Raw genomic sequence first — 26,087 nt, 5'->3', positions numbered from 1 at the left:
TTTATCATGAATTAGTCATTATAATATAGATTTACTAAGACAAAGCCTGATTTTTACAGCTCTTAATTTTATTTATTTATGGAGTCATAAACTAAAAAATTAGATCCACATGTCATATCCTTTCACAAATTGCCAATAATTCTCTCTGACATTTGATATTATTTATAACCAATAGAAAGGCAAAATTTTAATATATCAAATGAGTAGTATACTATATTTTCTTCACTACACAGTGTTTTCTATTTTGTCCTCAATTTGGAAGTTTCTTTCAAAGTGTTAAATCAAGAAACTTTGAATATAATTTGAATATAATTTTAAGGCTCTTATGCCGTAGTTAGAAAGCCATTTAAATTATTCTAGTAATAGGAAATTGTGTAGTTTGTGTGTATTATTATTTTGTGTACTCATTTACATTTTTAAGAAAATAAAAATTATTTATTGTGCTAGAGCCACAAGTATGAAAATTATGTTTTAAACTTCATTAGCAACTTAGAGAGAAAAAAACAAACAAGAGGTCAAAGGTCTTGTTTTTCTGTGTATTATTCATTTGTTATTATAAAAGTAACTAAAATCTAAGAATTAGAAACTTATTAGATTATATCAAAATTGTTTAAGTTAGATAATGAAAAAAAACCACTAAACATTCTTCCTGAGGTATGTAAGCAAGTATCTAAGAACTAGAAACTTATTACGTTATATAAAATTAGTTTAAGATAGATAATGAAAAAAAACAAAAAGGTTTCTTCATGAGGTATGCAAGCAAGCATCTCTGGTATTACATCATTCAATATATTTGCTGAATTACTTATAACTTATGTGATGAGATTATTAGTTAGACATAGTTAAAAGAAGCAATAAAAACAAAGATAAGTATGAAAAAATGTAGACTGTTATGAGTTTTAAACTATTTAATATAAAAATTTGCAGTTTTTTTTGTTAAACTTTAGCAGTTATTTTAGAAAGAAAAAGGGTTATTTAGATTTATTTTTAGAGCAATTACAAGACCATTCAAACTGATTGAGACCATACTGTGTTAGGGTAGGAAAAATAATGGATAAAATACAAAGTTTTTCTAGAAAAACTTTTAGATGCAAAAATTCTTTTTAATCTGAACACGAAAATTACCTTGCATTCGGAACCATCAACACTGACTCTATATATTCACAGACAAATATTTAATAAAAATATGTATTAAAAGCCCCCTGCTAGTAGAGTGGTAAGTCTACAGATTTACAACACTAAAATCAGGGGTTTGATTCCCCTCAGTGGGCTCAGCAAATAGCCTGATGTGGCTTTGCTATAAGAAAACACAAACACAATGTAATTAAAAATCCAATTTTCGTTAAAACCTTGCCAAATTTCATGAAGATATACAAGCAATATTAAAAATTATAATATTGAAACTTTGGTTACTTTGTAGTTATAAGGTCAGTCACATTATCTGACACTGTATAGAAATAGTTAAATTGTAGTTTTTAACTATATTTTTTACTTATGAAGTTGGCTCACACATTATTTTAGTTTAGCTAGATTGAGCTTTCCTTTTATTGCTAAATTGCCCCTTAATTCTCACAAAGCATAATTATTGAATGGGATCAAATGCTTTAAAAATTCAAAATAATGAGAAACTGATTAGCGAGCAAAATGTTTTAGGCAAAATTACTAGTTTTGAAAAATAAGACTTAGATTTATAGAAAGATTTGGATGGGTATTGAAATTTACTAACCAATTAATGATTGAGTGTGTTAATCAGTGACATTTAACTAATTAATTTTCTAAAGTGGTTAATCTTCCTATATCTTAAGCTTGTTTTTTTAATACATCTTCAAACTACCCTTTCTTTAATGTGGAAAAGATTTTCAGGTGCAAGAATTTAGAATTAAGTTGCTTTTTTAATCCTAAAACTATTGTGTATTAGACTGTACATATAGTGTTATTGGAAACCTGTAACAAATTGAAAGTGTGATGAGTATCTATATATATGTAAAACTCAATCAAAACAAATTCTTGCTGATCTCAGGAAAATAAAGCCAGTATAACATTTATACTTTGGCAAGAAAAATTGAAATGATACTAGATTGTCTCCTTGAAGAGACTCAGATGATTCATAAGGTGGAAATTAAAATATTATAAGAAATGTTAAAACCATCATAATATGAAAATACTTCAATTAGAGATGTTTCAGAATTGTTGTATAATTCCATTATCACAGTAAAAAACTCAAATTATCAATAACTTTAATAGCACAAAAATTATCATAATCTTTCAAGAGAGCAATTATTTGTATGAATGGAAATTTTGAAAGAACACATAAGACAATATATTATAGTTTACTGAACAGACTCGAAAAAACAGTAGAAACATACAGAGAAAAATTAAACCAATAAATCAACAGTGTATCACTGTATTAAGCAGTGTTTAAGCCTCAGGTGATAACGTTGTTTTTCTCTCTTCATTGCTTCCTGTCTTATAGCCAACTGTAATTAAGAAGTAGGAATTATGTTTGTGTAAACAAGTTTGTGTCTTATTGGTATTACATAATACTTTTATCAACCCGTGTCTAGTAACCTATGACAGCATTAAAAGAGTAAGTTATTCAACAATCAGAATTTTAATAAAAATAATGACTATTTACTTCCCATACTTTTCAATTCAAACAAACTTACCCTAAGTAACAGTATTACACATTATCAGACTTTGTCTAGTAATTACATACACAGCAGTTTATCAATTAACATATATTTTTGAGTGAATAGACAATAACGAATATTAATTTGCTGTAACTTTTTTTTTTAAAGTCTTACCATAAGTACCACTGACTGTTTGTAACTTGCAATAAGTAAGAATAACCTGAAAATGACCTGGGAAGGTCAAAATGTTGTTCTCTGCTTATCAATAAAAGTGTTAACACCCATACCAGCTGTTCTGAGATGCATTTTTATTTCCAGTGGGTTTCTTGTCATCAAGAAGTAAGGAATATATTAAGTAAAAGTCACTTAGGCATACAAGATGAAAACAAGACCCTCAATTTAGCTAGTCATGTGACCAATAGAATGTATGCATTCAATTTTGAGCAGTTATGCTAATGGAAGTAGTAATAACTAATATTTTGATTACTTTGATAGTTGTAATAATTACAAATGGTTATAATGTGAGACACCAATTTCCATTAGTTGGTTATTTTCATGAGTTGTGATGCTAATGATAAGTTGAATAACTTGAATTAAACAAAAATAATTATGAGAAATCATAATGACAGTATTTCAGTTAGTTGATTATTTTCATAACATTAATTGATTTGACCATAATATTAATTAAGCCAGTTATTTTACATGACATGTAAATATATTTTATTGATTAATCAAGTCAATCATCCATCCATAATAATAGATGAAAAATATCTTAAAAACCTGGCATCCAAATAATATAGTACTAATATTGATCATACAGCTAATTTTATGAATAGTGGTTGTAGCACAAATCATTAAAACTTATATATATTTTATAAGTTATATAAAGATGGACCTTTTACTTGCCAGAAATATATGATTTTATTAAATTTTCTTTCTTCTTTAACATTGTTCCAAATTTAATATTACCAGGAGGGCCTAGTCGTCCTGGTCCTCCAGGAATACCAGGTAGAGATGGAGCAAAAGGTGAACCAGGCCCAATTGGATTTCCTGGAAAAGATGGCTTACCTGGAATTAATGGGCTGCCTGGAGAGGATGGCCTACCTGGGCCTCCAGGACCACAAGGTAATCTTTTATTAAAAGGTACTAATCATTAACTTACAGGGCGTTTATATAAACATTTTGTATACATACATTTATTTTATTAGATGCTTTGTAAGAGATATGGTTTCAACAGTAATGAAAGAGTGACTTCTTAGAAATATTTAATGTTTTTACGTATACTTCATATCATGTGAGTAGAAAAAATGTTAAAGTTTGGAAATGTGACAATACTGAGATTTTTGTTGCATTCTAATTAATATTAAATAACATCAAACTTCTGTAGTTTATTAATGTTTTGTACAAAATGCTTGTGAACAGTTTGTGGACTAAAAGTAGATGGTCACTAAATCATTTAAATTACGTTATTTTGGTGCTAAAAGATTGGAAAGTAACTGAATTTTGGTTACTTACATAAAAATAGTTTTGTTCAAAATTTTAATTTCAATTTGATTTTTCACTTTTCACATCATACATTTAATTTGAGTTTTTACAGTTAACTTTTAACATAATAGTCATCTTGCTTTTTCCCTGCAGTAAAAGACAAAGGTTTGTTTTTAGGAATAACTTGCAGTTTAGTGTAAAAAGATTATTTTTAAGTATTCATCGATTGAACAGAATAGAAGTTAGAGAGTTTGAGTGCATTATGTAAGAATAATTTTGGATCTTCAGTACATCATTACAAGCCATATTGTCATGTCTCTATCTGACAACTATGCATTTTGAAAATAGTTTTTATTGTAAAAACTCCACTGTGAAGCTGTCACATCTTCTTATGGAAAAGCATGAATACCAATTTCACTGTCCAGTTACTTGAGATATGCATTCGTGTAATGGAAGGTTATACAGGAAGCCTAATGATGGTGAACTTGTATTGTATTGGTATTGTTTCCAGATGGAGATCCTCCCTGTTTATATTGCATAGTGTTACCTAGAATACATGGACAAGTCTTGCCACTGAACTTTGTTACCAAACACTTTGCTTATTACAGCTGTGGGTATGACTTCTTTCAGATCATGTTCTGAATGGTCCTGGGTCCCGAGGTTGATTCATAATTTTGTTTTCCAATGTCGTTAAGTAAAAGGAATATCCCCACCTTGGAAATTCTAAATCCAAGATACAAACATTTATTTATGACCTGAGTGTATGAATATTTTGCCTTACAAAGGGCTGTGACATAACCTACTCAAAACAATCAATTTTGGGGACATCACACTACCTTCAAAATGCAGCTTTGAAACATACTACTCTACCGCAACTTAAAAATGGCTATTATTGTTACATGACTTCTTGATTCATCTTCAGAATCTTTTTAATACAACACTTAATCCTTTATATTCTTATGGAGTTTTTCAAGTTTAGATACATTTAAAATTTTTTGTACCATCTTCAAGTTAAATGAAAACATTGCACCTTCAAAAACAAAGTTAAAATCTATGAAGATAAGATTCATTTCATTACAAAGTTTGAAAAAAAACATTGTTTTGTCAAAATTTTAAATAAAATGCAGCTTTAATAGGCAGTGATCAGTATGTAGAACAATAGAACAATAATGAACTAGATGTGGCTCAATGAACATTGTTTCTGCATGAGCTAATAAAATAGTTACTTATCTGAAATAACTGTCTGCTTGAAAGTTATTTGACAGTATCTAGGAAATACTCAGTTTTTCACACTAAATGCTACATTGAATTAACATTCTAAGAAATATGAATTTCAGAATACTGGATAACATTATATTTTATGAATCTTTGTATACAATTTTTATCTGTTATATTTACTTACAGAACATGTTATTAAAGTGTCTTGATTAGTACTGGACCCAGGTGTAACAACATCCAGAGCATTGTAGTGAGAAACACTTTACTAAAATCCTCTAGAGACATTTATTTACTGGTATAGAGAAAATTGAAGTTAAAAAAATCATATAACTTCTGTTTGAATTAAACATTAGAATAAGGATGTTATATTTAATTTTTTAACTGCTGTTACTCCCAGTTGTCATGATTAGTTGGGTAGAATATTAACATAACTACTTCAGTAGCAGAGGTTTACAACCAGATCATATCCGAATTCATACACATTTGAATATGTGTTGAAACCATTATTCAGTCAACTGTAGCAATTATTTCACTAATTTGTTTAGACACAATTCCATCTAATTCCATATATATGTAGTGCCCTCAGAGTTAATACGTTTTATTTATCTTTTTTTCCTATTAATTTATTTCTTTAACAAATGCAGCTAAAAGGACATTTATTTCACTCTTTCTTCCTCCATACTGTATCTTATAATTTTATATTTGATAAAGGGGAAGGATTAGTGGATCTGGTTGCTAAAATTAAAAACCATTGGTGTTTTAATCATCCTCATTGTGTATTGCTAAAGAAAAATGTTTCTTTCTGTAAAAGACTAAAAGTATTTTTGGTAGTAGTTATTAATATTTTGGAAACTGTGTACAAATTTTATGTTTAGGTTTTCCTGGCCCAAGAGGAGAAAAAGGAGATTCTGGACCATATGGAGCACCTGGAGATCCTGGAGTTGATGGTCCACGTGGAAATCCTGGCTCACCTGGACAACCTGGTAAAACATGATTAATTTTTTATTATTATTAGTGTGAAGACCTGTATATGCAGAGTTGTATAGTATGTCATGAAATATATATCAAACATATATATACTCTTATAAAGTAATCATGAACAGTATGTGTTCTATTCAAATGCATGTACACAGAGTATTTAGACTTTTAGCTAATATATAGAACCATTTGTCTGTTTAAATTAATATGAATGAAGCATATTGAGACAGGTGGATGGTACATAAAGTAATAAACTGTGTGAGAGCATATATATATATAGTGTGTGTGTAGGCTGCTGTAGCACATGGAGCAATTAGACCATTTGAATACTTGTACATAGAGTATGTTTATGATTTTACATACAATGCTTAACAGCTTGAAGAATGTACATACAGTGTGTATACTGATGGATGCTATTGAACCATATATAACTTGGGTGCATTAACCACTTTATTGCCATGAACACTTAAATGTCCTTCTGTAGATCACTCTCATGGCAGTTTGGAATTTTTACCATCATGAAGAAAGGGTGTTCCCCTTGAATCTTCTCATAGTCTACCAGCATGAAGTTTCTGATAAATAATGAAGTATTAAAACATCTTTGTGTGTGTGTGTGTAGCATAATTTTAACCTGATGCTGGTAGAGTTTTCCATGGATATATACAACAGTGAAAGAGTTGATGGAGAGTAAATATAATATTTTATGTTATGCATAGCTATTAGATTATTATAATCCACATTACAAAGTATTAACTGGTGGCTACAACAAAAAATCTTTAATACATTTCAATGTGTCCATATATAACATGTAAATGTTGCTGGTTTAAAAGCCATTAGGATGTTTGACTATTTATATAATGTATATGGAATATTAGTACACAGAACTATTAGACAATTTGATAAATATATAAAGTAAGTCTATGTAAAAGGTGAATAAGTGTATGCTGTGTGTATGTTGGTTAATGGCTAGTTTAGAGACCTAATGATTTTTTGAACAGATGTATATGTTGTGTTTGTTTGGACTGATGGCTTGGTTTAAGATCCAGCAGTCAGTTTTAATAGATGTATGTGATGTATGTAAGTAGATTAATGGCTTCTTTTCAGAACCATTATGCAGTTTCAGTATTTGTATATGTGCAGATTAATGGCTAGCTTAAAGAAACAATTCACAGTTTTAACATATGTTTACACACAACAAGAGATCTGTTGGTTTATCTAGGTTTCCCATCCTCTGAACTAAACTAAAGCTATTCAATAAAGAAAAACACCTCAAATCCAATACCTACCATTTGTATATATATCAGGTTTTCTCTTAAACTCACTTAAATAAACTGTCTTCAAAAAACTTAGTATAAAGAGCCCAAGTCTGAACACATTGGTTCAATGGCATTACAACCTCTTTAGACTTCTGTTCAGTATTTTGTAGATACAATCTAAAATCCTGTTTGCATTATGACTAGAAACATAAAACTACTTAAATGGCTTAGGAGATGGATCAACCACTGTACCAAAATCCATTTCTTATATAACATTATTAAGGTAATTCCCATCCAAATTATAATTGAAATTATGATAACCCATGCCCATTATCTTGCTTTTTTTGTCATTGAAACCCATTTTCTCTTTCCTCACCCAACTCATTTAAATGATTTAAATTTTTTCTGTAAAGCAGTATCATCCTCTTCACAGTTAGCAACACCCCAAACCTTGATATTATTGGCAAATTTAAATAATATATCAACCATTCCTCATCTATGTCATTGATGTAAATCAAAAAGAGCAAAAGTCCTAAAATTGAGCCCTGATATACCCTTATTGCAGCATGAATCCATTTTGAATGAACTCCATTTAGGGCAGCATTCTGCTTCCCTAGATTTTCACAAAGTATCTACATACTTACTATCACTTAAATAAACAGTAACCTTTTGAAAGATTTGTAAGAAAAAATTTTCCCTTTGTGAAGCCACATTGACTATCGAATATAATTTTAAACTTTTTTAATTATATTGCAAAGTATCTTTAATAAGACTTTTCAAAAGTTTTTGACAACTGGTGAAAGACTAATGTGCTTCTAATTTCTGAGACAATTTTTCTCACCTCTCTTAAAAAAAGGAGTGACATTGCACAACTTCCAACCATCTATCATGTTCCTGCTGTTAAAGAACTTAAGTTACTAACAAGTGGTTTGCATATTCATTTCTCAACCTTCATCAAAACCATTGGAGCAATATTACTTGGCTCAGGGGACTTATCATTCTTTAAATTTCCCACTTTAAATTTTTATTTAACAAACTCAGATTAATATAATCATTTTATTTTGTCTTGTTTTCATCTATCAACAATTAAAAATGAAGAAATTACTTAAAGCTTTACCAGCAAAAAGTAAAGAAAAAGCAAAATTTAATAATCCAGCCATCCTGTAATTATCATATACAAGCTTTCCTTTATCATTCCTCAAAGATCCTACCTTCATCCTGAAATTAGTTAACCCTTAATGTATTTAAAGAAATTCTTACTATTTTACATTTTCAGTAAACTATTTTTTCTTACATACATTTTGATGTCCTAATTTAATGTTTTACTAATTTTCTTGAGCTTCTATAATCTTTAAATTGCTTATTCTATTAGTAAATTTATTTGTGACCCAACCTGGTTTGTTTTTTTTACTTGCAGTCACCCTTTTCTTTGTATGAGAAATATGGTTATCTTGAATGATTTATCTTCTAAATAATTGCCACATTTGAACAGTGTCCCCAACTAACTCAACTGCTCAATTCATGACAGATAATTCATGTTGCATCCCTTCAAAATTTTTCCTTTTTGAAAGCTAGAACCAAAATATCATTATTCCTTATCTCTACATGCAGCAAAATGTCAAATCTAATAGAACAATGATCACTTGCACCCATATTTTATCATCAGTATCATCTGGTTGTTTGTAATAATTTCCTGCTAAAAGCTCTTTTCCTTTATATCTGCTAATAGAAACCAAAATGGATTTAGTCTCCTTGCTGTTATCCTTATCTTTAACAAGTTATAACTTTCACTTTACATATAAAGCCACTTCTCCTCTTCTCTTTAGTATTCCATCCCTACTAAATAACCTATAACCCTGTATTTAAAAAGAAATTTTTCATCAAAATGTTCACATTAGTTTAAAACATTAAATATAAATAAGTAATTGTAAAATTTAATTAGGAATAATAATGAATTATTTTATTAATAACCTTTATAGGATTAAAAGGTGAAAAAGGAATACCAGGTTTTGGTCGTCCTGGTACACCAGGTTTGCCTGGCCCTCTAGGGCCTAAGGGTAGCAAAGGATATCCAGGAAGAGAGGGGCTAAAAGGTATAAATACAACTTCCTTGTTTTCAGGTTTTAATTACAGGTTATTACTAAACACCAAAATTACAAATGGTTTGAAAAATACTGTCTTCTAAATATTTTTCTGTTGAAAGTAAAGTCTCAATTCAACAATAGTTTTCTAAGATATATTTGAAATATACAACAAGCTGTAATAAAACTTTGATATTAAATAGTGTAGTTTTAACTTGCATATGTAATGAATTAAAACCTGAAATAATGTGCTGTTAAATAGTGTACTTATAAAGTGTTTTGTGCAATAGTTGTTGACATTTCTGTTTTGTGTTGTCTAAAATAATTATGAAAGTAATGAACAATTTTTTGTTTAATAACAAGATAAAGAGTATGAATGTTATCTGAATCATGTTTAACATTCCATAAACTTTCTTCAGTGCAAATAAACACGTTCAAATAATAATAAAGGAAAAAGTTTGAGAAATTGAGGCTCAATGAAGACAACTTTTTTTTCAAGTATTAAGTGTGATAATTATTTTAATTTAATATTTTAGGACAACAAGAATACATTAGCTTTTCTTAACGTTTAATTGAGGCTCAATCACAATATTCACTTATACCTATCTTCAAAAACAAGAGTTAACAGTCTGTATGAGAAACCTTTTATGCATTTGACACACTCCTTTACAAATTTAAAATGTGTGCAATAAGTCCAACCAACTTAGGATTCATTATATGGTATTAGATTCCCATCATGTATTTACTTATTTAAACGTTTACAGTTACAAGTTTCTTTTTGTTCACTTAAAAAATTTAGATTTGAAACCTAACTTTAATGTACAGATAAAGTAAATGTACAGTGTGTGAACTGTAGAAGGCATTTTCACTTGATTTTAGTGAATAAGTAACAGCTTTTGGTATATCAATAACGTCTATGCTTAAAATATGGAATGATTTCAAGATTTTATTTAGATATGACAATTTCTGTCATGGGGCATTCTGTCTAAATTTATATATTTTTGAATCTTGAATCTTCTTTACTGGGCCTACTCCCATCATATCATCCTACTAGCTTGTCATGTTCCAGGGGTGATAAATTTGGTAGTAGACCCAGTTGTGTTTTCCTTACAGAACAGATCTTATATCACAGTCTCAATTGGATTTGCTCTCATTTGGGATACTAATGATTGATCTGTTTGCTACTCATTAGAGTACTCAATAACCTGTATTTTGTTATCTGGTACCTCACCCTCAGTTCATTGGCAACAGATTCATTCAGTCAGGACTAGGTGGGATTGCATCTCTATGCATTTCCACTGATTCATACTTTGCCAAGAGTACTTATTATGATTTGTTCAACTTCTAAGGTTCTTTTGACAGCATTGGATTTGCCAATTCACTCACTTGTTTCTGCTTCTATGGTACTTTCAAATGTGCCCACCTCTTCCACTTCCCTTTGATCATTTCCATTGTAGTAACCACAACCTGACATTGTACATCCAGCCATCTCAAAGCTTAGTCTTCCTGCAGTGAGGTTGAGATTATGGAATGAGTGTTTAATTTCTAAGGTTGCCATATATCTATCTCAATCTGCATATTTCCATCATGGAGATTTCTCAAGGTGAATGGCACACATATCAACAATGGTGAATTACAAGGAGGGTAAACCCACTTCATCCAGATATGTCAACCATAACTATTTTTTTGACCTGGCTCTTTGACAAGGGTTTCTTATCTTCCACAATCACCTTATATAAGGCAGCCTTATTAACTACTTTTAGATATTCAAGACGAAAAATATTTAAATCTCCTATGCTCTCTGGCCACTTTAAGTTGCTTAGAGACTTTCATTGTAAATGACCATTTCAGTTACCAAACTGGGATATTTAGAGGGCATTACATGCTCTTTCTCAACATCCATTTGAGCCCTTAGTCTCATGTACCATGTAACACCTTTCCTTTAAGTTTTTTTACTGCTGGCCTGTCAACATTGCCAATCAGAGTTGTTTGTGCTGCATGTTTACAGGACACTGTCATTCTACCTACATGCTCATATATCCAGACAGATCTTTCTTATGATTCATCTGACTGCTATTTCTCATCTCAATAGCCTATTGAATCTTGATTGTTTGTTATTTCCACTGAGGACTTTGACGTGTTAGGTTGCCCATACTAATGCCTTTACATGTGATAGACAATGATGTTTATTCCCTGGGATCCTTCATTTTCTCAGGATTTATCCCTGGTCACTTTATTGAAGTGGGTTTTCTTTGAAGGTAAGCAGTCTTCTGTGAGTTATGTCTCATCAGATTTGGCTCATTTCTATATCATTAGCAGCCCAGTTGAATTGCCTGTTGGAGAATATCGTGCAGGCTGGTATGTGGATCTCCTTCAATATTTTTATTGCACATTATTTGCATTATCTGGCAGTATCCTCATCTGAGGGTTTTCTTCTACCCCCTGTAGCGACCTTAATCTCATATGATAGATTATAAAGAGGTGTAAGGACTTTCATTATTAATACTGTCTCGTATTTACTTTCACGGGTCTCTTGTCTTTTTTTCACAGCTTTTTCTCTGTGGTAACTGTTGCCCAGGCATGTGTACTTTTATCAAACCAGTGATTAACACAATACACATTATCTCAGTTGCAAGGCAGATTAGATGGTATTACTGTACTATTACTAGGCTGCTACCCATGAACTATCATGAGTTAAGCATAAGGGGATTCTGCCAATCACTTGATTAAATTAATTGAGGTTGGTTTGATTTTTAAAGTTTGGGTAACTTGACTGACCTATTGCACTGTTTCCATAGCATTGTTCCTCAGGATTCACTACCCATATTCTACTAATGGAGCCAGGGAGTTCTTACCACATCATTCTCAGTCATTGGGGTGGTGGACATAGGTTATTCCTCCAGAGTATTTATTTGAATTTCCTCCACTCTTGAAGAAGAGAGGAAGCTGAGACCCTCCCACCTGGTACCCTGGATGTTTTTTCACAGATGTTGGTAGAAAAAGTACCAACCTATGTGGAGGCATACTAGTAATAGTAGTTCATATTTGATGCTCAGCTCTCTGGTTGGGTTGAGTATGACTCTTACTTTTAGTCGATATTGGTTCAGTACATTGCTCATGGAGGAGAATCCATTATCTTCTAATAATTCTGAACATAGAGCAGTTCCTGGGTCCTGATTGAGTACTCTTCCTTGCTCTCTCCATAATTCCAGGGACAAGTGGGACTTTCCTTTCTCATACATTTTGAGAGTGAGGAAATGAATGTTCATAATTTCAGACCAATGAGTTTTGTGTCCTCAGGTTGAGCATGGTATATAGGATTCAATCATTCCAAGTTTGGGATGTTGCTTTTCAATCTTCTTTGGGTTGAAGAAAAGATTTGTTCACTTAAGTGTTGCTTATCTTCTCACCATGGTTCTGGTGGCTCAGAATGCATCACTCTATGTCGGGATCCACTAACAAGCATATATTGTGGTCCAAATGCTCCAGCCACCACCATGAGATTTAGGGATTATGGCCCTATAATTTCAACCCAATGCAGAGGTATTTTAGCTATCTGGCTGTATTATGGACTATAATGGTGACAGATCATATCAAATTCCACCCACAGTGCATGAATTAGGTTCTAGGTGAAGTGCATAGCTGTTCTGGATGTAATGAGATTCCCCTACTAGGTTGCTAATCTTGTATTGGCATGCCCAAAATGTGTGCAGACACATTCTGTACTGATAATGCCCTCACCAGCCTCTCCACTTTATCAATGCAGGATTCTAGCTGAAATGTGAGAGGAGGTAAATATGGTTTGAAAGTTAACATTTTCTTGAATTGAAAATGTATTTCCAATAATTATTACCTCCTCTCACACTCTTCTGCCCTTTCTCCCCACTAAGAGCCAGCGTTAGAGACTGCAGATTGAGTCAGTTCTTGAAAAAATGGTAACATTATCTGAATAAGGTGCTTGTATACAGTACCAGGATAGAAATCAGAGTGATGTAAGTGGAGAGTGTCATGAGACAGATATCATCAACAGAAATTAAATGCAGAATAAAGTGCTGAAGAAAGCACTAATGCTTAGGTGGGTAAAAGAAGGAAACCCTAGCAGTCAAGTAATAGCTGTTGTGTGAGAAGAGGTAAGTATTACCTGAAATACATTTTTGATTTAAGAAAATGTTAACTTTACCATTTTAAATTTTTTGCAAGTTTAAGACAGTGTAAATAATGACATTACAATATTTATAGAACCCATTTTACTAAACTCTTTAAAACTGGATTTTAAGTGATACTCTTTATGAGTTCAGATAGTTTTAAGAAACAATTTTACCTAAAATCCTACAGCATCCTATTTATATTTTGTTACCAAATTTTTTGCTGTATAGATGTGGTAATTTTCTGAAAATCCAGATACTCAGAAGTATTATACATATCCATAAAAAAAACAAAAAACTGTAAGAATAGTTATTTTTGTTTTTATATAAAAATACACTATTCTAAAACTTTACTAAAAATAACAGCAATTAGCATTTTTATGAAGATTTATAAATGCAGTTATAAGTTTACCCAGTAAAATGTTAAAGTGTTTTCTCAGGTGATAGTGGCCTACCAGGATTACCAGGTCCGAAAGGGCAACCAGGAGAATTTGGTCTCCCAGGGCCACGTGGCTTTAAAGGTAACAAGGGAGAACCTGCATTGGAAGGCTTACCTGGCCTTCCTGGACGTGATGGAATCAAGGGTATGAATGAAGTTTATATTAGAAATTTTGTGAAAACAATTGAAACCAACACTAAATTATTGTTTCAGAGTAAGAATTAGAAAATAAACTGTGTCTAAGTAAAGCAACCACATACAGATACTTTAATTCTATAATGTCTAATTGTTAGTATTGATTGAAGGATTAAATAAAATTATTTTTTGTATCAATATTCAGTATTACAGCAATACTTTCAGGGCTACTAAGACATCAAATTGCTTAAGTATATATGGATTATTTCTTTAATGTTCATAATTTCAGTGCAAATCTTATAATAAACCCTGAAACTGTTGTATTGATTCCAGTAGGCCTGAAAGGGAGTTTTACTTTCCTGTCTTTATCTCTTTTTCTTTTCTTTTTATACTGGCACTGCTTAATTAGTTCAATGTTATAACACAGTACACCATGGCATACAAGTTACTTGATTTTTGGATCCTTGTCTCCTTGCTGCTTTCTCTTGATGACTTACTTTTTTGACTTGTCCTACAGCTCTGTATGGCTCAGATTCATATTTATTTCAAACAAGCCTTTCCTCTGTACTCTTGAATGACTGATCTGTATTCTCAATCTTCTTTCTGGATTATGGTTATTCCCAAAGTTAAATTCTTGCAAAACATGCCAGGTAAAGGATATCTTGTCTTTTTGGTTTTGAAAGCTCACTAATTACTAGAATGAATCATAGTCCACTTACATCAGGACCTTTTTGCTCAAAATCAGTGTTGATAGTGATTCATAAAAGTGACTGCAGGTTATGATCTGTGGCACATTTATTTTGCTAAATCTCTTTCAAATCCTTGTTGCTATTGGCACAATATTTCAACTTTATCCTGTAATTCCAAACATACAGCTCCTATTCTTGCATCATTGATAACAGTATTCAGGATGAAATCTTTACTTGGTAGGCTAATATTGTGTTCTGGACTGAAGCTATTTTTCAGTTGTTGAAATTCTTTTTCATTTATTACCCTAGTTTAAATAATTAATTTTTGTCTTGTCAAAGACATCACAGTAGAAAACTGGGTGAAAATTTCAGGTAGTAAAATCCTTATGTCTTTTTCCCACTGCTACTGGGGCCTGGTCATTTTTACACTAGACAAGTTTTTCTTGTGATGTATTTCCTGCAAAATTAATTTGGGATCTTATTAAGATCCCATGCTTGCTTCAAGTTATTCAGGGTCTGTTGGAAACTCTTCTAACAAATGTACATAAGTTAAGCAATGGTCTCTTTAGAGGCACATAACCACATATATATCAAATGATGGAAAATGGCTGAGCCATTACATAGACCAAAAGATATTAAATTCTTACAGCTCTCAGCTCATGGAGCAGACTGGCTAAAGCTTGCTTTTCCTACTTCACAATGCATAACATTAATTTAACGTAATATCCATTTCATCTTTGCCATATTATTTGTTGAACCGGGTAATTTATTTGCTGACTATTTGAGTACTCAATCTTCTCCTGTGTCATGACCTTGGCTCTTTCTGATCAACCATATGGGATTAGAAAGGTGTCTTTTGAGTCTAGAAGGTAAAACTGCTCAACTTACAAGAATTATGTACTGTATCTTATGAAGCTCAAACTTCAAAGAACTTTTTAAGTGTTCTGCATTCAGTTGTACTGGAACCTCCTTAGTGACTTCTACATCCTTAAATGCACCAATTTTTCTAAACTTTTAGAACAGTCTGTGCATCCTTCTTTACGTCTTCATAAATCCCTTTGATAACAATCTCTCTGTCTTTGATGAAAACTTCACAACATGGGTTATTTAAACAAATCCCATTCCCTGTTTGGTGTGGCCGTGTCAAAACTTACATTTGTGTCCCATTGTCCCAAGATTGTAGGAATGTTCAATCAATACTGTTAATTTCCTTAACAATCTTAAACACCTAAATCAAATGACCTCTAACTTTGCCTTTTTTGTCAAGAGGAAACAAGTTCAGAGATTTTAATCTATCCTCATACAACAACTGCTTCATTCCAAGCACCATTCCCCTAAACTTCCTCTAAACCCTTTTCAGCAATTTAATGTCCTTCTGAAGGTGAGAAGTCCAAGTCTGAACAAAGTACTCCAAATAACTACAAGTTCTTATAGTAAAGCAGTATTATCCTTCTCAAAGCCAACAACACCAAAAAGTTAATGTAACTACCCAATTTAAATAATATGTTGATTATCCCTTCCTCTTTGTCATTGATGTAAATCAACAAGAACAAAATTCCTAACACTGGCTCCTGAGGTACCTCACTTGTGACATTAATCCAGTTTAACTGAAGTGCATTTATAATAATCTGCCATTGCTTTGACATAGCTTATTTTCTATACATTGAACCAACTAAACCACTGCTAATTACAGAAACAACTTTCTCAGCAAGTCTTTTATTTGGCACCTTGCCAAATGTTTTCTGAAATTCCAGATATACCAAGAGCAAATCGATACCATTATCAACATGAGCAACAACTTCTTTAAACAATATGAGAACATCTTTAGGCAAGATTTTGATCTAGTGAAGTTGTGTTGACTATGTGACTTTTTAAATGGCTGTAAGTATGCTTTATTAAATTTTCAGAAATTTTTTGCACCACTGTCGTAAGACTTAATAGGTTATAATTATTGGGAAAATTTTATCATCTGTCTTGAAACAAGGAGCAAAATTAGCTAACTTTCAATATTCCACCACCTGCACACTGTTCATGTTCTTTGAAAAAATAACAGCAGCTCATTCACATATTCAACCCTTAGCAGCTTTCAAAACTCTTTGGTAAATGTTATCTGGTCCAAGAGTTTTTCATTCTTTATACTTTTCAATTTTTTTCGTAACCTCAGAATTAATGTTATCATCTAATTCTATCTTGTTTCCATCTAGAAGCTGTTCAAGATGAGGAAAATTGCTCAAATCTTCATAAGTAAAAGATAAAGGAAATATAGAATTTAATAGCATAGTCATTTCATAATTTTCGTATACTAGACTTCCTGTAGGATCCCTTCTATCTTAACGTTTTGCTTACCTTTATTGTATCTGAAGAACTTTTGCATTTTCAATTAACTTTTTTCACATAAATTTTTTAAGTTTCTTTACTTCCCATATGACCAACTCTCATGATCTTTTATAATCTTCTAAACCTGCCATTATTGCAGTCATTTTAATCTTTTTTTTTATTTATAATGCTTTTATTTAGTTTTATCTTTCGTTCACTTTGTGATCCAACTTGATTTTTTTTTACTTGCAACCACCTTTTTTTGTTTATAAGGAACACACCTATCTTGAGCATTTAAGAATTTATTTAAACATTTTTCTGCACTGGATCAATATTTCCAAGTAATTCAGTTTCCCAATGTACAGCAGGTAATTTTTGTCTCACCTCTTCAAAATTGCTTTTTGAAACTTGAAAACAGTATATAATTACTTAATTTTTTCATATACAATAAAAAGTCAAATCTAATTAATCAGTGATTACTTGTATCCAGATCTTCTCCAATCTCTATCCTATCAATATTTTTATCAAAATTTAACAATAATTCTAAAATAAATCCAAAGTTTGAAAAAAAAACTGTCCTAAGGAGTTCCTATCTTCCTCATGACTTGACTCTAACTTTTCCCATTTTACATGCATAAAATTAAATATTTCATTACGAAATCATTAACAGTCAAAGTCTTTATCCCACTGTACAGTTACTCATAAATTTAATCAGTTTCTTCTGGTGGTCTGTAACTTATTCCTATTAAAAGCCTTCTCTTTTCATAACCACTTATGGAAACCCAAACTTCCTTCTTGGTCCCTATTTCTCCAGTTCCTACTTTTGTTGGTAGTGACTTGTATTATTTCTGAGTTAAAAGTCTTACTGCATTTGGACTTCAAGAACTTGATTCATTTGTGGTCTTTGTGGATACCTGTTTTCTTCTCTGGTATGCTAATAATAATTTGGACATCATTCTGTTCAATATTCTATCAATACATGCACAAAAGTGTCCCTCACACACTTTTTCAGCTTTTTCCTCCTGAAGTTGTTTTATTCTTAGAGCTACTTTTTGAGGTCTTGGTTGGCTTCTTCTTTGTCACTTACAACTTGAGACTTTGAAGATCTAGTAACTGGCTTTTGCATCTGTAAAGCCACTGGTTTTATCCTTTCATTGTACACCTAGTCCCTAACTACTACATTATATCCAAATGACAGACTCTAGTATGCCAATGACAAATTAGGTAATGAGGACTTCCTGTCTGTTAGATATTTTTACATGAAGATATATCTTGCCATGAATTACTCTCAAAACTGCAGCATAGGACACAGGATTTCATTCTCCTCTCTATTTTACCTTCTCCATAATAGATAAGAGCAGATTTCCTTGGGATCAAATGTTTTTCCTAAGATTTACTACTAAATCTTATTTATTGTGGTAACAGAGTGAAAGGTTTATGGTTTACTACCATGTTAAACAAATCCTTTTAATGCTGTCATAATCACAGGGAACTCTGCTATTTGATCCATTCCTTCTAACTGCATATTTATTGGAATTTTTAGAGGAGGTCATTTTTGATCTTCTTAAAGATGGGAGGAACAGTGCTCTTCTTGTTCCTAAATAGACCTTAGAGATTTTCACTGGATTTTCTAAATTATAGTTATTGTCTAAACATTCTTCAGGACTTGTTTTCTGCATATCTGCCTTGTAGGGGTGTTTCCAGGTCCTCACTAGTAAAGTCAACTTCTCTAAGGTATATCAGGTATTCACAGATCAAGCCTCTTTTCCTGGTAATATTGTTATTTAAATATACGTATTTATTTCTCTACCCCCTAGCAACATCATTGTATTATTTTCAATAAATAAAACTATTGTCATATATATGTACACACACTGCTGGATTTCATGATGACATAATTTTAAGGTCTGATGTTTTATTTTTATGTAACATATAGCTTAGAAACTCTTAAGGCACTTGACTTAGCAGTATTTTATTGTAATTTCATAAAATTATGTGCAGGAGCAAAAGGAGATGTTGGACTACCTGGTGTACAGGGGCCTCCTGGACGTCCTGGAGAAGCTGGAGAAAGAGGGTTGCCTGGTCTACCTGGACTTCCTGGACTTGATGGGCAAAAGGGAGATCATGGTGTTCCTGGAAGAGATGGAGTTGGAGTTCCTGGATTAAAAGGTTTATTTACTTACTACTAAATACATTTTATTTCAAATTGATATGCTTACTTTAAAGAGATAATTAAATTAATTTAACTCTATTAGCAATGTAAGAAATGCTGTTATGTATAAATTATCACTATAGCTGTTTATGTACTAAATTGTATAATATGCAATAATATGAAATTCTGAATTGTAAAAGATAAGTCAAAACACAAAATTTATGGAAAAATGTAACCTGTAAAGAACATATAAAAGCTGGATGATTTAAAAAAAAATTTAGCAACATTTTTTTTTCATCCAACCAAAATATTGTTAATCACTTAAGAATCAAATTTTAAGATTTCAACCAGCACCCACCTCGTCATACTATATTGATGGGAACTTGCTTCCTAGTTGTTTTCAAAAGCATGTTGGATATACAAATGACTAGAAATACTTGAAAATAACATACATCCATTAATTATGAATAAAAGATTGATTAGTTAATGGTGTACATGTTATGTTTCATGTATTAGGTATGTTATTATTAAAGTTTGATTATTATACCATTTGTATTTAAGGTTGAATGAATTACTTAACTTGGGAAACGTATATGAAGATGGAATAAAAACCAAAACCTCACAGTAGTAGAATGTATGCATGTTTTATTCTAATAAACTTATTTTGTGAGGGAACATAACTTCACTTTGTTTTTATTTTGTTTTGTTTTTTCAGAGATTCACTACTGTTAAGTTGTACAGGCTCAGTAAATTAAAGTATATATTCACAAAACTAGGATCCATGGACTTTTACCATATAAGGCTTTTGTATAGGTTACTTTTATATGCATATGTAATAACTGACTTACAGTGTGCATTGATTAATTTTTATCTGAATGTAAACCTTTTCATAAACTATTTCTTTGAAAAATCACTTGTTATCATATTTCAATAATATGATGCCATTTGTGTATTTTTATTCATTTTGTAGAATCTTCTATAGGAAAACTAATATAAAACTTAAAATCTATGCAGACTATTACAGAAGCCTCATTAGTTGCACATTTGTGAAACAAAACATACACTGGTGTACAGTTATTGAAGATCGAAGACATGAGGTTACAGGACATCATGTTATAAAGAGAACAGTTGTTTGTTATGACCCAGTGGGAAGTGCATTTAGCTTAAATGACCAAAATTTATTGTGAAATAAATACATAAATTTTCTAGTTTACTTTCACTAAAACACAACAAAAGTTTTTATTTGCTAAAACACTTGCCATCTGATATTTCTTAAATTTGATATATTCAAAGTGCTTGTGTAAAATCTCATCACTCTTACTAACATGATAACAATAAACATATGTGGCAAAACTTTATATTAACAATAGGAAACAATCAATAATATAACAAGAAAAGGTCTTTCTCAAAGCTGAATTCTGTTTCTAATGCACCATTTTAAGATTGGTGCTCTTCTAATGGTATAGACCACCAGAATTCCTACAAATCACCTTCAAATGTAGTGCAAGTTCGTGCTCTATCAATTTCTCTTATAATACTGTGTGTTCAAATGGAAATATAATACATTCAAGATGCTAGTTGTTTTAAAACCTTGTTGTGTACAGCATGTTGTGTGAATGTTACACTAATAAACTAAAATAGATATAATTTTTTTCACCACAGAATTACAACAGTACATTATAAACAGTGCAACATTGTTTGTGATTTTAATAACACAACATTCACAGCTGAAACTGAAGTGAAGTAGGTTTGGTCCTTCCCCACAGAGTTTCAAACCAGTGCAACATTGTATGAGATTTTTACAATACAACTTTCATAGCTTCACTAACTTCTACCAATAAGCCAAATTCAATTGAGATGGAACAGGTCTTAAAGAGTATTACTCCATCACTATTTGTAGTTTGGGTAAGAGTCATATTCATAGCATCATCCAGTTTATAATCAATCCATCCAAAGTAAATCATCAATATTAGGCTCAAGTTTTTTTTCATTTTTCTGTATCCTGGTTTAATCCTCAAAGCACTGTTAATAGTTGATATCTTGCATTATTAATTTTACTGAGGAACTTTTTCATTAATTTATATTGTTTGTAAAATCCACCAACATGAAGATGAGCAGTATGAATGTGCCAATCTACAACTGAATTCTCTATATGTTTCTGAATGATGGCTTTATTTCACAACACATTTATTTGATATGGTCTAGTGGTTAGGATGTCTGATTTGCAATCTGCTGGTGGGATTGAAACCTTTCATTGAATATATTCATTCTTTCAGCTTTTGGGGCATTGTAATATAGCGATCAATTCCACTATGAATTGATAAAGAATAGCTCAAGAGATGGCATTGGATGTTGTTGACCACCTGCAATTGATTTAGTGTGTAACTTCAACATTAGAGACAACTAGTGCAAATATCCTGAAGTTGCTTTATGTGAAGTTCAACAAACAACAACACATTTTCAAATTTAATTAAACTACGAAGTGAACAGACTGATATTTTGTGTTCTCAGATTCGGTGGTCATCTTTTTTTTTCATCAACACATTAAATACAGTAGCTACATTGGATTTAGGTATGATTAAAAAGGCTCAGAATATTTAAGACACTCATACCAGCAGTTCTACTGCCAATAATTGTTTCATGTCAACTAACTGTACATAACAGATGCTGACATTTAAAAGTTCTATGTAGCAGTGCTTTGCTACATGTTTTAAACAGACTATATGTTACATATGTCATTTGATTGTTTATATAATATGTAAAAGTAAAACAAGTAAAACTTGCATAAAAGTAATTTTTCTGTAAAACGCATGTATATACATGTGTTCACACTTGTATGTGGTTTCTGGTTAATTTTTCTCAATTTTAATTAAAATTATTATATATTTTGTTTATGCTGATAAACAAACAAGTCAACAATTTAAAGACGTACAAAAATTATATTAAATCATTTAAATTAAAACATATTTAGTAAAAATATTTATTCTTAATTTGTTCTTTAGCAATAAACATGCACAATGGAACATTTTTACAAACCTCCTAGTTATTGTACTTTATATTGTATTGCATATATAAAACAAATATATAAATATATATTTTCACATTTAGGATAATTATAAAACCCCTCATATCAAGTTTGTGCTAAATAACTTTAATAATTCATTTTAGTCTTTATATTTGCTTTCTTATTTTTTGTTTATTTCTAAAAGCTAGAAATTTTTATTATATTAAAAGTTAAATTATTTTATTGATCTGTCTGTTTTTCTCAATATAGCTTGCAGTTTTTGAAAGCCATCTCTTCTAAGAGTTTTGAATTTACTGTTAACTCTACACTGGGTAAAAACAGTGATTTGATTACTAATGGCACTTACACAATCATACTTCTAACTGTGCCTTGGTAATCAGAATAAAGAAATATTATCTTTCTTTTTAGAATTTTTCACATGTTTAATGAAAAAAATCTCTATTTACAAGACATTTTCAGTTTCTTATAAAAACAGAAACTACAACAACTAACCTAATCACATTTCCTATGATAAGATTTGTTGCTTTTTTCATAATATAACTAATTTCCTTGTACATATTCCTATGAGTCTCAATAATTTGATTACGTGTCCCACAGTAAATACTAACAAGTCTTTTATTTCTTTTTCTTTTAAGGAACCTTAAACCAGGTACTTGTGTAATTTTAATCTAACTTCTTACAAATAAAATTATCCATATTCTTCTCTTATTGATATGATTTATTTTAAAGTATTCTAAAAACAAGAAAAAAGAAAATCTTAATTTTAGCAAGACTTGCAATACTAATGATGTCTAATATTCTCACTATCGACAAATCTTCTAATTTCAGCAGCTTATTGCAAAAACCACTCACATGAAAGTGATAAATTTGCTTTTTCTTCTTTTCCTCAATCAATATTGTCAACAGATATTTTCACCTCATGCCTTCCAAATTACTCCTAAGAGTCCTTTAAAAAATGGAAGAAATAAATTAAAAATTATCAGGGATACATCAGCTTTGACCAGTTTTCTTAGTTCTAAACCTTCTATTATACACCTTAAATGTCTAAACCTCTAAATAATACAATGAGAAAAAAAGTTATTCATAGTGTTTATTTTCTTTTTTTATCACATAATTTAATAATTTGAGGTTGCAATTATTTGGCCTCAAATACAATGAATCAATAAGTAATTGACTAATTTAAGTTATAGATATAACTCCATGTGGGGTGAGGAGTATTGAATTTGAGAAGGACACTATTTTTCTTCTGTCTTTGACATTTCGACGTCCATTTCAACTTTACACCTTCTGTCATGCCTATGTTTTGCAGTAATATTGAGTGCTTGTAATATATGTTACATATTTCAGTTCCTACGTACTTTTTGTCTGAGGACTTATGGATAAAAATTTTGATTAATGGAAGAATAATTAATGTTTGGTTTGCTTTTGAACCATTCCTCTAGGTTCCAAAGGAGAGCCAGGGTTGCCAGGTTCACCTGGTGTTCCAGGACCACCTGGAAGAAGTGGATTACCTGGAGCAAAAGGAGATAAAGGTGAGAGGGGCTTTGATGGATTACCTGGACCTGAAGGACCAAGGGGATTTATAGGACCTAAAGGAATTCCTGGATATCCTGGACCACCTGGATCTAAAGGTGAACCAAGTTTAGTTGCAAGAAAGGGTGAAAAGGGGGAACCTGGATTACCTGGTATTATGGGATCACCTGGAGTTCCAGGGAGAGATGGTATGTTAATAGAAAAATATATTTTAATTAATTGATTGGAAAATATATATGTATATGTATACGTATAGGTGTAAATATATTTATTTTTGTAATATATTTTTTCTTATAAATTTATAAATAAGTAATCAAGGTAAGAATAATTAATAGAAACTTTAATGTTTTTTTGTTTACTTATATTTTGTTTATGTTTATACCTGAATGGGCCATTATCATGGAGTTTTGTATCTCTTACCTTCTCTTTCACTTATATTTCCCAATTTTTACTTTTTGTGTGCATGTTTTTTTTCCTTTTTATAGTTTTGTATTCTTTTCCCTTATTCTACCTTTTAATTCTGGCACTTCTTGATGTTCTGATGGATTCTGTAGCTTTATCTCCTCAGTTGAGCCTTTTCCACTTCTGCTTTATTTCTCCATACTTTTACCCCTTATGTTGAGACTTGTTGGATGAGGTTATTTTCCTCTTTTCTATTTCTTTTCCTTCCTCTTATATATATCTTTTTCATTACACAGCTGTTAACTGTGATATTTACATTTTCTGGATGACTTGTACCGCTATTAAAATTTTTTCCTAAGTACCTTCTTAGGTTTTATTTTTCCCCTTTCTTGATTTTGCTCTTTCCTGGTCTAGATATTTCTTCTTCTTACCTCTCCACTTTAGATTCCATGTTTTCCTCTTTCTTCTGATTTTCCCTCTACTGATAATTTAGTTCACCACTCATCCTGTCAGTGATTATATTTCATGTATGATTCTTTGGGTACCTATTTCTTGTTATTCTGTTGGCCTCACTTTCTGTTGATAAGTTGTTGCCCCTTTATTCAGCTTGCTCTTCCCATTTCCTCTTAACCTCTGTTGGATTTCCATATTTTGTTCTATCTCTTTATCTTGGCTTGTTTCTTCCTCCTATTATCACTGTTTAGGGTCTCTTATATGGTTGCTTTTTGCACTCTCTTCTAGTGCACTTTTATATCTCTCTCCTCACTCTCCAATTCAGTCTTTACTTTCTCATGCTTGCATACTTTTCACATTTCTTGATATCTGACATATTTAGTATTTTACTTGTCATACACCTTAGGTCAACATTTTTTTGTCATCCTGCTCTCTTTGAGATGAATTCTTTTGATGTCCTTTTGTCGGGCAACTAGTTGTACTTCCCAGTGTATACTTCCCCAAATTTGCATCGAACTAGGATAAGGTGATGTGCTTGTACCGATTGCTGTGGTTCCATATGTGTCAACCTAGATATGAGATGTTTCACAGTACCACATAAGAATTTCTCATCAAAGTTTATACATTTATTTTTTTGTCCAATCTAGACAGTACCTATTTCATGGACTGTCATGGAAAAATCCAGCACCAGTGGTATGTTCTGCCAACTTTCCTATCCCATGCTTGCTTTGTTTTCATAATAGGATTTCATGGTCACCCAATGCACTATCTCCAATAAAAGATCTTTCCAAAGATTCCTAGAGAGCCCCTATCATCAGGTGTTATTTTCCATGCTTTTCTTTGGACATCTACTGAAGGGAGCTCATATAGGTAAAGCTTTGCACCAGTAAAACTTTGTATAGAGATGTGTGACTTCTTCTCACCTTAAAATGTATATTTCATGGATACTCACCCACTCACTTATATTTTCACCTATCCCATCCACTTCACCTTTGTATTCTTTGTCTCATCAAAGAATAATGTTCTTTAGAGCGAGTACATACCAGTTACTATTGTGCATGGGGGTGAGTTGCTCTCCTATTGATGGAGAATTTGAGTTACATGATTACTTCATTATGCAGTAGCACAACTGATGAAACATTTTGTGATG

At 31.4% G+C, this 26,087-nt stretch overlaps 1 protein-coding gene across 1 annotated transcript in view; it reads left to right on the top strand.

Moving 5' to 3' along the window:
• Window positions 1-26,087, top strand: part of LOC143241100 (uncharacterized) — a 168,162-nt gene that overhangs the window by 121,828 nt on the left and 20,247 nt on the right. Inside the window, exons 23-28 of the mRNA XM_076484645.1 lie at window positions 3,603-3,755; window positions 6,209-6,316; window positions 9,547-9,660; window positions 14,234-14,377; window positions 19,374-19,541; window positions 23,992-24,270. Of these exons, the coding sequence (XP_076340760.1) occupies window positions 3,603-3,755; window positions 6,209-6,316; window positions 9,547-9,660; window positions 14,234-14,377; window positions 19,374-19,541; window positions 23,992-24,270 (966 nt within the window). The remainder of the gene's footprint in view (window positions 1-3,602; window positions 3,756-6,208; window positions 6,317-9,546; window positions 9,661-14,233; window positions 14,378-19,373; window positions 19,542-23,991; window positions 24,271-26,087) is intronic.

This window comes from Tachypleus tridentatus, chromosome 13 (genome assembly GCF_004210375.1).
Source record: "Tachypleus tridentatus isolate NWPU-2018 chromosome 13, ASM421037v1, whole genome shotgun sequence".
In the NCBI taxonomy this organism is placed as follows: Eukaryota; Metazoa; Arthropoda; class Merostomata; order Xiphosura; family Limulidae; genus Tachypleus; species Tachypleus tridentatus.
The sequence above is the reverse complement of the archived record's forward strand: the minus strand, read 5'-3'. Positions and strand labels throughout refer to the sequence as shown.